The sequence below is a fragment of the Drosophila navojoa genome, chromosome X (assembly GCF_054131105.1).
Source record: "Drosophila navojoa isolate 15081-1374.11 chromosome X, UAZ_NAV_1.0, whole genome shotgun sequence".
NCBI lineage: Eukaryota > Metazoa > Arthropoda > Insecta > Diptera > Drosophilidae > Drosophila > Drosophila navojoa.
Window position 1 is genome coordinate 16,780,202 of NC_142895.1, and position 18,485 is coordinate 16,798,686.

Here is an 18,485-nt window from a genome sequence, read left to right on the forward strand (position 1 = left end):
TGTGTGTGTGTGCGTGTGTGACACACACAAAAGCACTCTGTAAATACACTTGCAGTGATGAGCCAAAAAAAAAAAAAATATAAAGCCAACTACAACAATTGCTATCAGCAACTGCGTGTGTGTGTGTGTGTGCGTGTGAGACTGTGTGTGTGTGTGTTTGTGCATTGAGAGTGTCAGTTGCCTAGAACGGCTTTTCCCTCAATTTCCCCGGCAAGCTTTCACCGCACACACACACACACACACACACATACACATGCACCCTTTTTCTCTGTTCGTGTTCATGAAAAATTACAAGTCAGCGTCACAATTGAAATATTTCCGCCTCAACGAACAGAAATGCGCAATCGAAAATAGTTATCTTGCCATTGGAATTTGCCAGAAATATGCAACTGGCGGGGCGACTGGTCGGTCGCATGCGGATATGCCAGCGACAGAGAGACAGACACACGGATAGACGGACAGACAGCCAGCGCCGGCATATGTGGATTATATACATATCTCTCTCTCTCTCTATCTGTGTGTGTGAGGCATCGCCTACCCATTTTCAAGCTGCTTTCGTTGGTCCGAAATTTCCATATTTGATTGTTTTTGAGCGCCTGCAACAACAGCAACAACAACGAGTACAACAACAACAACAATAACAAATGGTTCGGCTACGACGCGTCGTCTGTTTATTGAAAATGGTTTCGACTGACCAGCCGCTTGGCGCATGCAATGTGGCATACTTCTGGACGCATGCCACAATCATTAAAATGCCCAGCTAATGTGACTTTTTGATGCGCTTCAAATAGAGCGCAGACTTTCAGGGAATTACAAAAAAAAAAAAAAAACAACTCTATTGTCTCCACGAAATGCGTGAAGCTAAGAAGAAGAAGCTAGAATTTGCTCTAAATATAGAAGAGTAGATGACAAATACTCTAAATACAAATACAAAATATATATGTACATGTGTATGTATATGCATAGCTAACATATGTATGTATATATCCAACTATTCCTATACTACATTTTAAGCTCTGACGTTTCATAGAAGTAAATTGCTTCTTTTGTTTACATAGCTGCTCGTTATACTTCTCAATCGGCTCAGCGTTCGCTTCGCAAAAGCATGTGAAGCACTCTCACACATACATATACTCACACACTCACATTTACTTCTAGACTCAGTCAGAGATAAGCAGTACGCATGACAAAGCGGCTTAAGGCATATATAAGTACATACTATTAGTACCTAAGTGAATCGAACAGTAGATACCTCGTAAATCTACTCTATCTACCATACTGAACTGCCAAGACTTTTTTAAGTCAATTCAAATACATTTAATGCACCATGTGTTGACTTTATCTATTGTTCCTATTTAGTTTTCAATAGCTATAGACTTCAGCGAATGATTTACATCAAAGCAAACTCACTTTTAAGCATTATTCAATTTAACATACATTTCCTCAATTCTATGATGCCCATCTAACCCATGCAATGGGTATTCAGACTAGGAACTAAGTCAGTATCCACAGACGTATTCCAGAAGTTGTCAAAAACTTACTTGTTGATAAAATGGGCACATGAGATGAATGTATATATGATATGATATCTTATATAAACTTGTTTTTCAGTAATCTGATTCGGATAGGTCTGATAATAATAAGATAACTGGATAACCGCATAAATGGATAACAGATAAGCAATGTAATTGGATAACAGCAGCGCATTATGATAACTGGACAATAGGAAAACATTAAAATTTGATAACATGATAAAACTGGATAATAGAACAGCACGATAATCCGAAAGCAGGATAGCAGAAAAACAAGATAATAGAATAACAGGATTACAGATAATAGGACAACTGGATAGAAGGATAAAATGATAGCTGGATAAAAGGATAACAGGACAACCTAATAGCAGTATCAGATAATATCTAAGTGTTATCCAGTTAGGATAACAGAACAGCAGGATAACAGATAATAAGATAATAGGACAACTGGATAGCAGGATAAGACGATAGCTGGATAAAAGGATAACAGGACAACTTAATAGCAGTATCAGATAATATCTAAGTGTTATCCAGTAAGGATAACAGAACAGCAGGATAACAGATAATAAGATAATAGGACAACTGGATAGCAGGATAAGATGATAGCTGTATATAAGGATAACAGGACAACTTAATAGCGGTATCAGATAATATCTAAGTGTTATCCAGTTAGGACAACAGAACAGCAGGTTACCATGTTGACAGAACACTTGTCTGATAGTATAAAAGAGTAACAGTATGAGAGGATAACAGAATTGCTGTATTCAAGTCGTTTCAGAGATTTGTCCACATTGTTGCTGATTGATTATCGGCATGGGTATTTTATTTGTCACCTCGATCTCGTCTGCTTGCGATAGGCAAATATTATTATGATAATAATCTATTTCAATTGCCGATGTGCATTTGCGAATAATTTAAATATTTCATGAGAGTTTTATGCATATGAAAAGGCAGTTAACATTTGTTGCTTTTATTATCGCAATTGTTTTTGCAATTGCTGGCATTGTTATTGATGTTGCCGCCCGCAGGCTCATTCTATTTATTTATTTATATAAAGCGATTTGTTCGGTTCGGTTTTATTTTTATGGTGCAGGTTGAAATGTTTTGACCAGCAAAGCCATAAAATGTGCATGGCAAATTTTACAATGGAGCCTCGTAAAATTTTACGTAAATTGCCAAAGCGTCAAATGTGCTGTTGCTAAATAAAAATGTGTGTATGTATAGAGAGTAAGAGAGAGAGAGAGAGAGAGACGGCAGGCTGGTACATTCAAGTTAAGAATGGGCGGGCAAACAGTTTGTGGTTGAAGGCAGTTAGCCAAATAAATGTACAACTAGATAAACAAGCCGTTGAAACGGCTTCTAGTTAGAGTCGAGCACACACACACACACACGCACATGCACATACACATACACAACTACTGGGGCAAGTAATGTGCGGCTCAGCCTAAAAGTAGGCAACAAAAACGCACGCAACGCCGAGCCGCATTCACTTAGGCCTTGCCCTTCCCCTGTTTGCTTTACATTTTATGGTATTACCTTAGTTGTGTATGTGTGTGTGTGCGTGTGTGAGTGGGTGTATGTTGTTACAGCCTTGCTGAGTATATTATAAATTTGTCTCAAAATATGGCCACCCATAAAAGTGTTAAGTATGGTCAACCATATGCCAGAGCTAGTTTGCTCTACCGATTTTCTAATTATACGGAGAAATGTATACAAACATGTATATATAAATATTTCTGTATACATGTAGGGCAGTCCATATTCAATGGATCCATCTGACAGCACTATATCTTTGGATAGAGTCGGGCATAATACGCCGGATAGGCACGAGGTTGGCATTTTTAAAGCCTGATGTAATCTAGTGGAATCGAATAAATTGATTATTATTAATTGAGTTTTTTCTTTGATTTTAAAAAGGAAATATATAAATAGGTCCGTCGAAGAGGGGCAACCCTGCAGGGCTGCTAGATGGATCCGTCGAATATATATATATATATATATATATATATATATATATATATATATATATATATATATATATATATATATATATATATATATATATATATATGCTACATACGAATAAGATATATGTATATATGTATATATATGTATGTATATGTGTATGTATGCAAGATTTTTGTATTTAGGAATGCATGCTAATTATGCTTGTATGTATGTATGCGCATACCTATAGCAGCCATATAGCTCATAGCTTATCTATGAGCTATCTATCTATACATACATATATCTGCATTCATATGATTGTCTTCTATGTTTAATAGTTTAATATCTGGCATGCCAATCATGTTCTCTTTCCAGCATATGCACACACAAAGGAATGCACACTTGCATGTATGTGCGTGTGCGTGTGCATGTGGTTTACCAATTTTCTTAGCCAAAGCATTTCGCACTTTCACTTGGGACATTTGGTTGCATTAGTTGTGCATTGTGGCTGCAGCCTATGAATAAGCTGCCAATTAGATTATGTAATACATACATACGACACACACACACACACACACATACTTACGTATATGTAGTTCGGCAGGCATCAAATATTTTTAATTAACAATTTGCTGTGTGGGCCAACAAACATAGCAGCGACCTTATTTAATCAACTAACCGCAATCACACACACACACACACACACATGAATGCATATTCACATGTATTGGTGTGTTTATGTGTGCGTTTCAATTTTTAAGTGTGATGCTTGTTTTCTTATATTTGTGGCGAAAATTTGCTTAATTAAAAATAACAAGCACCAAGAACAGCAAAGCCAAATACAACAAAAGCAAATACCCAACAACAACAACAACAACATCAACAATAACAGTAACAGTAACAGTAACAACAATAACAAGAAGAACGCAAACCGCAGAGCTACAAGCAAAACTTTGTTTAATGGTTAGTTAAGCGTTTAATTTGCACTGGGTCTCGGTGCCCTTCTCATGTTTAGGGGAATCCAGAGTGACAGTTGCCAGAGGGGTAAACGCGGCCAGGGGCGGGGCAGAGATTGATGGAGGGCGAGGGTGGTGGGGATGGGTCAGGTTGATTGAGCCCATTGTCTGTGCAGTCAATGTCGGTGACTTTTAAAAAGCAAACATAAGCCTCATGTATGACTATACGACTCTAATTTATGCCCCAAACGAGGGTGTACCAGATGGTATAGGGCCGTAGAGTAGTAGTACCAGCAGCAGCAGTAGATCAAGAGCATTACAAATCCATCAAGTACTCTACCGAGCAGAAGAGTTGCACTCCATTCGAGCTCAATCCAGGCTTACCCTGCATTAGAGGGTATTTTGTCTTCGTGCATGCCCAACCCACAGTTTGTAGCTTTTTGGCTTGCTGAAAAGCTGATCCCTGTGGCTTTCTGGCAGCCTCTTAAGTTTTCTTTTAATGTAATTTTGTTTGTTGTTGCTTTAGGACTTTTTCGCATCGATTTGAGCTGTCAGGCGAGACCAAGTACTAAAAGCCAGATATAGAAAAAGACTTGCTAAAAGTATCTCCAATGAGCTCGTGTGGTTGGAGCTGCCTAAATTGTATTATCAATTCACGTATTTATAGTTGCTCAAATTTGCAATTGAATTGATCGAAACTAATTTCAATTTCGAGCAATGAAGTTTCAGGCGTTGCTAACCAATCCACATGACAGGGCAGAAACTGTAGCTATTTGTTGTTGTTGTTGTTGTTTTTGTTGGCAAATGGAAATCGTGTTGGGCCAATGGCATAATCGGCTTAAAATTGGCGCACACTAAAATAATTTCTGTGTTAATTTTATTTAAAACGTCAAAAGCCGTCGCTGCCCTTGCAAAACTTTGGCCGGCGCGCCGGCGGCAAACGTCAGGCTAATGCCAATTAGACGCGAATGTATAGAGCCATCCATGTCTGCGTAGAGAGTGAGTGGGGCAGAGAGCGTGAGCGCGGCGGAGGGAGCTTGGCTGAGATGCGACCGCAAAACATTTGGCGATTAGCCACGCGGATTATGCGATTCCCTTCAATTTTCGACGCATCTAAATTAAAAACAAAAACATGTAAGAACGGCGCAGCCGGGTACTATCGACTGCAGAATACTCAATCAAGGCCAAAGTACTACCAACCCATTGTTTCGATTTACCACGCCTCCAAATGGCATTCGGATAATTAATAGACGAATTTTGCTTATGCAGTCGAGTCTCGATAATTTGTACATCGATAAATCGAAAAAATGTTATCCCCTTAAACAAAATTTGTTCTCGATAATTTGAATTTCTGTGTAAATCGAAAAAAACGGTCATGGCGAATTATCGGGACTCATCTGTAACTTTAAATTAGAGTTTTTACCGCTAGATATATCTAGAAAAAAAAAACTTTGGAGAGTAACACTTATTTATTATCGTAGGCCATATCAAAATTCAACGAGCCAACGAGATCTAGCACAGTGCCAATATATACTCATTTCGCTCAGTGAATGAGTATAATAAATCTGAAATTCTGAATGAGAAAAAACAGAAATAATAAGGTACACTTAAGACGGATGTGATTGACGGGCCGCGGGCTGTGGGTGTTGCTGTATATCTAGATGGAAAGACAATCTAAATAAGTTTTTGCGTTTAGTCATTATTCAATTAAAATTTACAACGTTTTGCGCGGAGGGGGAGGGGCCGTGAAGAGGCCGCGTGGGCGCCATGTCCTCGTAGGTATTTGCTCATAATGTAATATAATTTGCCGCAGGCATCAGAAATGTTATTGGCCGACAAAAGAGGATGCTGCATTGTGCTGATGTTAATGTCGATGGGGATCCTGATGATAAGCGAACGTTAAAGACGCTGTTAAATGACAGCAGCAGCAGCACAAGCAGCAGCAGCAGGAATACAGTAAATGTCTTTGCTTGACGGCACAACAATGTTCGAAACAAGCTTCAAGTTGCTGCCGGCCGGAGCTGGAGTTTTTGGCTCCGTCTGGCTTGTTTACTGCGCCCAGCCAAGTAGGACTCGTTCGCTCAGTGTCTGAAGTTGTTGTTTTGTGCAAGTTTTATAGGCCGGCAGTGGCAAAAATTTAACTTTTTAATTAAAGCTATGCAATTGTTGCGGACGCCGTTGCCGCCCAGACATGCGCCAGACAATGGCCGTCACACAATGCAGTCCAACGAGAAAGGCAACAGCAACAGCCAACAGCAATGGCAACAGCAACGGCCAGCAGCAACAATAAAAGCAACAGCGACAACATCGCTTATAATTTAGCGAAAAAAGGGGAGAATTGTGCCAAGCTGGCAGTGCAACAGGCAAACTTGACACAAAAACGAAGACGAGCGCAAAAAGAGCGCAAAAATATGTAGCAAAAAAAAAAGGGAGCAAAAAAGGTTCTTTGGCATGACGAAATGTTAATACTCTCGCCATATGGCTTTGTGCTAAGTCGAAATAGGTCGAGGACTGATGAAGGAATTTCAGGAGAGCGTCAAAGAGTAACAGAAAGAGGCTGAGCATTAGGCCGATTGTACATTTATGAGAATTGCATAGAAGAGCGCATTAATGTACGTATTTTAAAATATAATAATCAAGAAGCAGAGTCAAAGAAAACAACATAAGCCCATGAGAATTGCATAGAAGAGCATAAAAAAATATATATGTGTATTATATTATCTATCATTAAAAAGCAAATCATTCGAAATAAAATCTCTACCGAGTAGGCTTAGACATATATCGAACTGAGGCAGTAGGAAACTACATAAGCTCAGTTTCATTCAGCATATCAAGCTGAAAACAGCTGTGAAAATTTATAAAAAAAAAAATCGAAAAAAAAGGAAACAGAAATTATTTTATACTTTGAGAGACAAAAAAATGTCCCTCAAGGATGAGGCTGAATCTGTTTCTGAAAATGAAGCTGACGATGAAGCTGAATCAGACACCGATACACTCAAGGATGTAAGGCTCCGCAAACCAAAAGCCAAAGATAAAGCAATTAAGAGCGATAAGAAAAAGAAAGGTAAGGATTGCAAAGAAATTGCTGAGCAAAGTGGGAGCTTTATAGGGTCCTGTGTGAGTCACATACTTAGGACAACATTTGAAAATGAGTACGATGAAAAAGTCGTGGAAGCCAAGCCAAGTAAGTCGCCATAGCGAAACATACAAATGAATTCGTAATGCGTAAAATCTTTTTTAACCTTTAGAAAGCAAACAAAGTCTTCAAGGAAGTGTTAAATCTTTAAGCGTTCGTGATGAAAAAAAAGGTAAGTCATTCGAATATATAAAATCAATATGTAATTGATGAACTCGTCTAGAAGCCTTGCAAGTTGAACAGAGTTTAGTGAGGACCGATTCTCTAGGCGATGATTCCAAAAAAAAGGGTAAGACGACATGCATCTGAATAATTTGAATGAACTTATAGTAGATGAATTTCAATTAGACATTTTAAAAAGCAAACACAGCTTTCGGCGAAATTACGAGTCCGTACGTCAGGATTCCCAAGACGAAGATTCCAAAATGAGAGGTAAAAGAATGTTCATTACAATACGGTGTCAATTTATAATAATTACATGAAATCAATTAGATATTATAAAAACCCAACATCGTTCACGACGAAGCTACGATTCTTTTGGTCACGAATCCCAAGACGAAGATTCCGAAAAGAAAGGTAAGATAACACTCACCACAAGACTAAGACAAGTTTTAATAGATGCAATCAATTAGGAATTGTAAAAAGCAAACATAGTCTTCAACGAAGCCACATATCCTTACTTCATAAATCCCAAGATGACGATTCCGAAAAGAAAGGTAATACAACATCCATAACAATAAGGAATCAATTTCTAATAAATGAAATACATTAGGTATTATAGAAAGCAAATATAGTCTTCAACGTAGCCACGTATCCTTACTTCATAAATCCCAAGATGACGAATTCGAAAAGAAAGGTAAGACAACATCCATAAAAATAAATAATCAACTTTTAATATACGAACTCAAATAGAAATCATAAAAAGCAAACATAGTCTTCAACGCAGCCACGCATCTTTACGTTATGAATCCCAAGACGATTCTGGAAAGAAAGGTAAGAGAACTCTCATTATGATGAGGTCAATTAATAATAGACGAAATCGATTAGAAATCATAAAAAGCAAACATAGTCTTCGCCGAAGCGGTGCATCTCTACGTCATGAATCCCAAGACGATTCTGAAAAGAAAGGTAAGACAATTTTTATATATTATAAGAAACGAGTTCGTTTATAATATACAAAATCAATTAGAAATCATAAAGAGCAAACATAGTCTTCAACGTAGCCACGCATCTCTACGTCTTGAATCTCAAGGCGATCCCGAAATGAAGGGTAAGTCAACATCCATCAGAATACAGAATCCACTTATAATATACGAAACACATTAGGTATTATAGAGAGCAAACGTAGTCTTCGACGAAGCCACTCATCTTTACGTCCTGAATCCCAAGATGATTCCGAAAAGAAAGGTAAGTTAACGTTCATCCGAATACAGAATCCACATATAATATACGAAATCTATTAGTAAATATAAAAAGCAAACATAGTCTTCGACGAAGCCATGCATCTTTACGTCATGGATCTTTAGACGGTGGTGAGGATAACACCGGTAAGTCGACATAAGTGAAAATATTGTAATATTGTTTAATGGATTAAATCTCTTAGAGTTGTTAGAATATAAGCCGAGTGATGAATTAAGTCAAACAGGTAAGACGATATCCATCAGAATACAAATTCACTTTGTAATGGATAAAATCGTTTTGAATCTTTAGAAAGCACGCATAGTTTTTCAGAAATTGACGAATATGCAAGCGATACAGGTGATACAAGTGATTCTATATCCGAAGCTGACATTGGTAAGTCGACATAAGCGAGAAGATATCAAATAAGGGTTAGGGGGGACTGAGAAGATAATATCCCGATTTTTGTTAAGGGATGATATTTTCTAACTATCCTATAAATCTCAAGCTTCGAGCTCTTACGGTATACAAATTATATTTTGAAAGTCAGGCAGACGATTGAACGGACAGACGGACGAACATGGCTAGATTGACTCAGGTTGACATCCTTATAGTATCTATAATATAAAATCTGTCCCACCTCTTTTATGACTGTTACATTCATTATCACAAAACATACACTGAAATTTATAATAAATGAAATTGATTAGAAATTATAGGGATCCGATCAAGTAATGAATCTTCAAGTGAAAGTGATGATAACAAAGGTAAGCGAATATAAATATTCAATTTTTGATGGATGTAACCGATTTGAAATTTTAGAAAGTCTTACGCTTCGTGGAGGAACCAGTTCTGTTAGTAACGTGGAAAGTAAGACAAGTAAGTCGACTCAAATGAGAATGAAAAAAGTCTCTTTGTAATCGCTGAAATCGTTTTTAAATCTTAGAAAGCAAGCAGAGTGTTCTAGCATCTGATGGTGGCCAAGCTGATGCTACCAAGAAAACAGGTAAGAAGACAACAATGATAACACGACACACCAATCTATAACAAATGAATAAATTTTGCAATTCTAGAAAGCAAACTCACTACTCAAGGTAGTAGCGGTAAGTCAAGTGATACTGACAGCGACTCGGGTAAGTTGATATAAGTGAATATACAAAAAATCAGTTTGTAATCGAATAAATCGCTTAGGCTCGCTGGAAGGCAAGCAGAGTGTTATATTATGTAAGACTTATAAAAGTGACGCTACCATTAGAAATGGTAAGATATCAATGACAATTTAAAAAAAAAAATATACAACAGATGACTAAATTTTGAAGTTCTAGAAAACGAATCGGTTTTGCAAAGAAGTGATACCTCAAGCGATAGTGACGATAACGAAGGTAAGAGAATAATAATAGTCAATTTGTAATGGATAAACCCGATTTGAAATTTTAGAAAGTTCTCATACGCTTCGTGCAACAAGCAGTTCTGTTAGTGATGGGAAAAATAAGTTGGGCAACATAGAAATTTCAGAATACAAACCGAGTGCTCCGGTATGTGATGACTCCCAAGGCGATTCCACTTATGGAAATGGTAAGAAGAAATCAATGATAATACAAAAAATGGAATTGTTCTAAATTGAATGAAATTACTTTGAAATTTTAGATGGTTACAATTGTCTTGGGGCAGGTGTTAATTTTTTAGCCGATTCTGATAGTAGCTCGAGTAAGTCGACATGAGAATATAAAACCAATAGCAAACAGATAACATCTTTTTGAAATTGTAGAATGTTCCTTACATAGAGTTCAAGGATGCACCCACTGTATAGGTGGTAAAGCTTCTTATAGAAATGGTAAGCGGACATCAATGAGAATACAAAATTAATGAGAATAATAAAAGAAACACATTTTGAAATTTTAGCAAACGTTTATTTTGGCAACAATTCTTTAAGTAATTCTGGGAGTAGCTCAGGTAAGTCGACGATCAGTGAGAATAGAAAAAGTCTTAATGGAAAGATTGACTTCCTTTTGAAATTCTAGAATGTGCATTACGTAGCTATCGTGGATATGATCATTCTCTGGGCGATGCTGTTCACAAAGGAGGTAAGACAGCAATGGGAATGCAAAAGACAATTTACAATAAATCAACCATTTTGAATTTCCAGAATATTTGCAACATACTCTACGGGCAACAAAACATTATCCAAGACGTCAGCCGAAAATCACAAGTAAGTCGAATCAAGTGAAACTAATTGTCAATTTGTAGCCAATGATTCGTTTTGATGCACTAGAAACTCCTCCATCGAGTTCCGATAACGATGACGATAAGGGGTATTCAGGCATTAAACAGGTTATAAACTACATCACGCGGAATGTGGTTGCAGAAATCGTGCGCGATGCTAAAGACAATTCACGGGCTGACAATGTTAACGAATTGAGCAGAAAAATATCTGGCTCTGTCATCGATGAGGTCGTTGCAGCTACAGTTGAAAATCTAAATATTGACGAAGTAACGGATGCGACTATGGAATGCGTGAGAAAATTGGTAACCGCGAATGCACTTTTAGAAAAGGTTATAACGATGAGTGGAATACGCGGGGTGGGCGCTATGGATGCAACAGAGGAAGAGTTGGATAAGATGAGATATAAGTTTTTCAAAACTGAGTTCTTACACAAGCAAAAAAAGCAAAAAGTTGACACTGAAGCGCTGATTGATGCGCCCGGGTTTGCGGCAAGGATTTATGATGATAAGCTAACGGATTGTGTTGCCGATTTCATCATTAATGATATCATTCAGAAACTGATTGAGGACACTAGTGATCATTTAACCGCTTACGTCTCCGAATACGTAACGGAAGATATACTTGACGAGCTATCGGCAGCATACGCAGAATACTTGAAGAAATCTGATGATATAAACGAAAATACGAGTGAGGATGAAACACCTAGAGGCTCTGTGAGTGCTTCGGACAAATCCCAATCAGTACATAGTGGGAGCGATTCAGTAATTTGGAAGGAGTTCATGGATTATGATGACAGTTGTTCGTTCGGTTTGCCAGTACCCAGAGTCTATGAGCGATCGATTTACACTTTTGTCGATTTTATAGAGAATCCAAACTACATTTTGACAATGGCGGACAAACCAAGCCTTGAGGATCTGGTGGCCGAAAGGGTTAACTTAAATTTGGACCCTAACAATTTTATTAAAGTCGGCGACCGCTGGTTCGAATGCATATCTTCGTTGCTGAGATTGCACTCGAACTGGTTCGCCTCGAAAAAATGGAACGTTGAAGTCTTTGAGCTCAATGGGACTGACGTTTCCCCATCGGCGTTTGAGCTCATCTATGAATGGATGCGCTTTCGTACGCCCGTCACATTATTCAACGCCGTTAAAGTGCTGCAGGCAACTAGATATTTGCAGGTGGATATACTTAAAGGAGATTGCTTTAAACTGATCTCTCAGTCCTATGTGCGGGAGAAAATCGCGTTTAAAATATTTTTGGACGCCGAGCCTATGCCACTGCTGAAAGACGTGCGCGATATCTTATTGAATCGCGTATGTACCTACTTCTTGCCTTTGGTGGGCAGTGATAAATTCAAGGATCTGAAGCTTCGTCATCTATTGAGCATGCTAACTCGCGACACAATCGGTGTTAACAGTGAGGCCGAAGTGTTCTATTCGGCACTACGTTGGCTGAGCAAATCGGAAGAGCGGCTCAAGCACCTGGAGACGGTTATAAAGTGTGTGCGATTCCCTTTTTTGCCAATGCCCATGCTATTTAGGCTGCGCAATATGGGCCTGGAGGCGGAGAAGAAGCCCATTGGCACCACTGAGCGTGTCTTGCAGGAGTTCCAAGCGAATCCGGATCTGAGACAAATGATATTCGATACAATGACCTACATTAGCTTGCATATTCAGAGGGAAAAGGATGGCGAAACGATAACACCGGTTCCCGGAGATGAAGAGAAATTGTTTCGTCCGCGAAACTGGATGTATCATCCCAGGTGCGAGTACCATATGCAATGCCTCAAGTATCCCTATCAGCACGTGTTCACTGAAGATGACTTCGACAAATTTGTACACATGTTACAAATTGAATGGCTTGGCGATTATCCACAGCCGAATAATATGCAGGATGTTGAGTTTGATGGGGTTGAGGTCTATGCGCCTAAGTTGAAACCGGACTAGTGATATGTTAAATATAATATGTACAATAATTGAATGCAAATAATAAATATTATGAATATAATTATTTCCTTTATGATATGATATATACATCACTGCAAATAATAAAATATATGCCAGGTAATACACCAACACATACATCAACACACACACTAACTTATACACCAATACACCAACATATATACCAACAATTTCAGCAACACATACATCAACGTATTGTCCAACATATTCACCAACACATACACCAACAAATATAACCACAAATTCACCAACATATACCCAAACATATACAAAAACACCCCCACGTATACACCAACACATACACCAGAATATACACCGGCATATACATCAACATATGCTCCAACAACATACAACAACATATACATAAGGCACATACATGAATATATTATTCACCAACAAATAAATCAACAAATAAACCAACATATACTCCAACATATTCACCAACACATATACCAATAAATATAACAACAAATTCAACAACGCATACAACAAGAAATACCACAACGTATACACCAACACATACACCAAAATATACAAACATAAAGTTAAATACCAACACACATGAATATATTATTCACCAACAAATAAATCAACAAATACACCAACTAATACACCAACATATACTCAAACATATTCACCAACACATATACCAATAAATATAACAACAATACACCAACACATGCACCAACACCAACAAGTTAAGAACCAACAGATACACCAACACACTCACCAACAAACTCACAAACATTCACCAGCATTCAACCAAATACCTTCACATTTACACCAACACACACACACACACACACACACACACACACACACACACACACACACACACACAAAGATAAAGTAAATCATTCAGACATCGGCATGCTATTTCCTGACGCTATCAAATTATGCAAATACTGCTCGCCTCTCTCAGTGCAGCTGTTAGCCTGACCCAGGCAGCACTGCATAGAGTGAGCTGTCAGGCAATTGCTGTCCCAGCAATAGATGAGAGTTCAGCTTTTCCAATTTCGTACTTTTAAATCTTGGTCAGTTGCTCAAAACTCAGCACCGCAAATAAAATTGGTGTGTCTTGGCAAATATAACGCATACGCAATGTTGTCGAACGTAATTGCACAGTCCAATAAGACGAATAGGAATTTGAGCAATTAACAATTGGGACACCAGTGTTACAGTCAACAACTTTTTCCACAAAAACTGCATCAGAGTGCTGTCAAAAGCAGCTAAGACACAAGCAGCCTTTGAGCCGATAAAGGTCAAGGAGGAGAACAGGGGGCGACAACTTGCAAAAGTCCATATCACAGCCCAGCTTGCAGCTAAATGCATGTGTGTCTGCGTAATGGCTTATTGACAGTTGATTTGGACTTTAATTGCACAAAAGGCAATTGAAAATCCGTACATTAATTAAGCACTTCAATGGGATTATGGCAGTGCCTTTGTCCGTTGTTTGCATGAAGGCTGCATTTGAGTTGCTGCATTTGCAAGTTTTCGGCATATGCTCCAATGATTTGTTTAATCTAGCACTGAACTAAGATGGTTGATAAAGTTTGTAATTTTCTGGCTTTGATAACTTTTAATAAACACTGAATGAAAGGACTCTAAATACAAGTGTTAGAGATTGTCGGATATGCTATTATGTAAGATTAAGGTAGACAGTCAACATGCTTGATAAAAACTAGCTTTCCCAACGTCAAAACGATCTATGTAGTATAGGAATATAAGTGAATAGGCTTGACATATATTCTCTTATTATCCGTCGTATGAGCTCGTGGCATGGAAGATTATTTACAAGGAGCAATAATCATTCATTTTTGAGAAGAATGTTTTTAGATAATTTTAAGTAAAAGGCATCACTCTGCGTAGAGATCAGTTAAGCATAGATCACTGTGGATCATACACCTGCTTACAACATTGCTCGTTCTACCTCTTACTCTGAGTTCATCTGAGTGTAGCATCTATATAGAACTTGATAGACATAAATATTTCATAGTTCAAAAATCAGTTTTGCACTATATAAAACCATATTCGAATACATATTTACCATATGCAATATGCATACAGTCAAATCAATCATTTCCTACTAAGTCTCAAATGCCAAGCTTTGGTTCTGTCATATAGACAAATAAACAATAGGGGTATTGCTCCATCTATTTTTGAAGACAAAGAAAAGTTTGTTCGTTGCTCGGCTTTAACGAATATTAAAATAGATGTAAATTTATTAATAATTTCCAGACATACAGGAGTGAGTGATGGGGGAGCGGGCGGTCACAGCTGAAGAGCTTGATGTTGCCAGCCTTTGAAATAGTCCAATTACTCAGGTCTATTTACGTTAAGCCCCAATTTCCAAGTATTTTTGATGCTGATAATAGGCTCACCTCTTGGCCCCGTTTTGCAGGCGACAGTTTTCATACACACACACACACACACACACATAATTATATAGACGTTTCGCTGTTAGCCAGTTGACGGGGCAGTCGGGCATAAGTACATTTCGCCTTGAAGCTCGCTCATAATTGAATTTGAGGCTCTTATTAATTTACTGCGTGGCTGAATTAAGAGCCAAAGTGAAAATTCTGTGCGTCTTTAATTTGTGCCAGAGGCCCGGGGGCCACGACCTCGGCTTAGCATCTATCAAATACGTGTGCGGCTGCTGGACGGGTGCTCTTAATTATATATATTACACACACACACACACACACACACACTTACACATTCGCATTATATAATGCATGTCTATTAGCGGCTGTGAGGCCACTCGATTTATGTTTATTATTATAATTTATTGCGCGCATTATAATTCATTTGGACAGACGCCACCGACTTGTTTATCCTTTAGTTTTAGTCATTAATTAAGTGCCGCTCGTTGTTTACTAATTAAAATTAAAAGTGCTGCTTAATTGGCAACAACAGCTGCTATTTAAGCCTACCCCTCATTCACTGCTCACCACTGTTCAACCCTTTCGCCGCCCTAGACTGGCGCTGTCACGCCCTAATTTGCCTGATTGCCCATTAAATGGCCAACTGGCAGGCAATCTAAAAGCGTTTTATGCAGCACAAATTAAGCATTTAACTGCTGCTGCTGCTGCTGCCCTCAGTTGCCGCTCCCTCTCCTTCTCTCTGTCTCTGTCTGTCTGTTTGTCTGTCCCTTTGGCCGTCTGTCCAAGTGTCCTTTTGCTCTTTTTGGGGGCAACATTGCATTGTGCGAGTGCAACCAATCAAAATTCCTGTAATAAAATCAAATTTTCATTGCCTTTGTGAGCATTTCCTTTACATTTCGGTGCCATGACCAGCCATGCCGACCCCGCCCCACCCACCACTGTCCCTGTCTCTATTTGTTGGTGTTTTCTATTTTTTTCGTATTTTTTTTTTTTTATTTTGGAGTTAGGTTCCTGGTGCAGTTAGCTGTTTGCCACGTGGCCTGTGGGTTCAGCATTTTGTTGGTGCTAACTGAAACACAAAGGCTATAACAAATTTTTACCAGCTGCTGTTTCATCTTTCGTTTGTTTTGCCACAGACACACACACACACACACACACTAGCTCACACAGATATATGTACATACGTATGTAATTTTTTACGCCTCTGCTCAAAGAGTTTTTGGCCTCATGTCTAGAGTTTTGACTTGCTTTTCCCCAATTTTTTTGAACATTTTTATTTAATACCCATTCAAAGCCATGCAAAGCGGGTATATTGATATTATGTATATTTCATTAATATTTTTGTAGATATTATAGATGAGATGAGGCTCAATAGACTTTCTCATCCCTGCCTATCTCTCTCTCTTAGACTCCCCTTCTTTCTGATGAATACAGGGTATTTTTTCGCCAGCCTTTGGCACTGCAAACATTTTCATTGCTTTTCATTTTGTGCGTAATATTTTGTTATTTGTTTTAAGCCTTTTGTTCAACTATTTTGTTTAGGCCTTAATGAAAATGCTTGTTATGCTTTGATTGCCAACGTTTTTTTCCCCTCTTGCCTCTGGTAATTGTATTTTATTTATTGATAATAGCGCTTATAAGCATATATGCATATACATATACATACATATAATATCAATTTATTTGTGGTTGGCAAAGCTTAGAGCATTCTCTTAGTGCGCCATGCCCAATCGAGGCTGGCTGCGATTGATATCCATTTTTTTGCTCGACATGCGCTGCTATACATATCTATATACTATGTGTATATGTGTATGTATATAAAAATATATATCTTTTACACATATGTATATGTATATAGAGATAGATAGATAGACATGCGGTTGCCCAACAACGGGTGGGCAGTCAGACAAGAACCAATTCCAATAGAAAGTACAAAATTTGAAACAATAACTTTTACGCATGTCAGTGTAAACTCGCATAGAAAATTTGCATGCGGCGCATGGCACACAAAAGGAAAGCACACATACGGACACACACACACACAGACACACACAGAGCCAACAACAACATGGGTAGATGAAAAAACAAAAAGGAGCCAAGTTTTTCACAGTGCAAATGTTGCCTGCTCAAAGTGAAAATTTGTTTGAGTTTGGTGTAACGAAGCTTTGGCCAAATACACATGCACATGCACAAACACACACTCATATATGTATATAGAAGAGTCTGCACAGAAATTCATATTTGTACATAGATATAGAATACCGTTACTTTTTTCAATTTTCAGATTATTATTGCTGTCTTTTTTGGTCATACTTGCTCGGAGTAGTCGAGTGGAGTATATTCGGTTTTGTGGCATTTGTCTCTCATTTGTAGCAACTGGAATTTGAAGCAAGACTTCCCTGTTAAGGCGTTGCAGCTTTGTGCTTTGTGCCACGGGGGGGCGTGGCACTAATAAAGTCGTCAGTGGCTTCTCCCCTAAGCGAATCTGCATATAAGTTCATAAATACCTCTGTCAATTATATCGATATCTCTTCAAGTCTCTTAAAGTAAAGCTAGAGCTAGAGTGAATCCTCGAAAGGATTGACCACAATATATTCCTTATATATATATTTTATTTTATTTTTTTTAAATTGAGCAGGTATTATGCAGCCGTTTGCATTCGACCGCAAACTTTTTAATTGCTATTATTTTTTTTTTTTTTCAAATATATATATTTTTTTATTATATTTTTTTGTTGTCGTGGCATTTTCTGTGGCTTTGTGTAATTTGCACTTCATTAGGGCGGGCAAGCGTAACAGTTGAAATTGCCCAAATGAAATTAAAGCTCGCCATTTGCAGGGCAGCCGAAAGGCCCCTCACAAATGGCTGCCAACGTTCAATGGAACAATATATATATATAAAGTATATGATCATATCATATTATTTTTATTTAGCTTGTTAATTA

At 38.1% G+C, this 18,485-nt stretch overlaps 1 protein-coding gene across 2 annotated transcripts; it reads left to right on the forward strand.

Moving 5' to 3' along the window:
• Positions 1-7,221: 7,221 nt before the first annotated feature.
• On the forward strand, positions 7,222-13,167 carry LOC108657140 (uncharacterized). Of its 2 annotated transcripts, none has more exons than XM_089264184.1 (27): positions 7,222-7,619; positions 7,684-7,743; positions 7,795-7,860; positions 7,920-8,003; positions 8,064-8,147; positions 8,204-8,287; positions 8,344-8,427; positions 8,484-8,564; positions 8,619-8,699; positions 8,761-8,841; positions 8,898-8,978; positions 9,035-9,118; positions 9,175-9,216; positions 9,282-9,365; positions 9,680-9,736; positions 9,792-9,848; positions 9,916-9,975; positions 10,043-10,102; positions 10,161-10,229; positions 10,295-10,351; positions 10,407-10,544; positions 10,617-10,676; positions 10,738-10,803; positions 10,872-10,922; positions 10,991-11,053; positions 11,116-11,178; positions 11,242-13,167. In XM_089264184.1, the coding sequence occupies exons 1-27, from the start codon at positions 7,355-7,357 to the stop codon at positions 13,137-13,139; spliced, it is 3,960 nt and encodes a 1,319-aa protein (XP_089120310.1). In that variant the 5' UTR covers positions 7,222-7,354; the 3' UTR covers positions 13,140-13,167. The 2 variants fall into 2 exon arrangements, with proteins under 2 accessions (XP_089120310.1, XP_089120311.1); XM_089264185.1 differs by having other exon boundaries at positions 7,798-7,860.
• Positions 13,168-18,485: the final 5,318 nt, after the last annotated feature.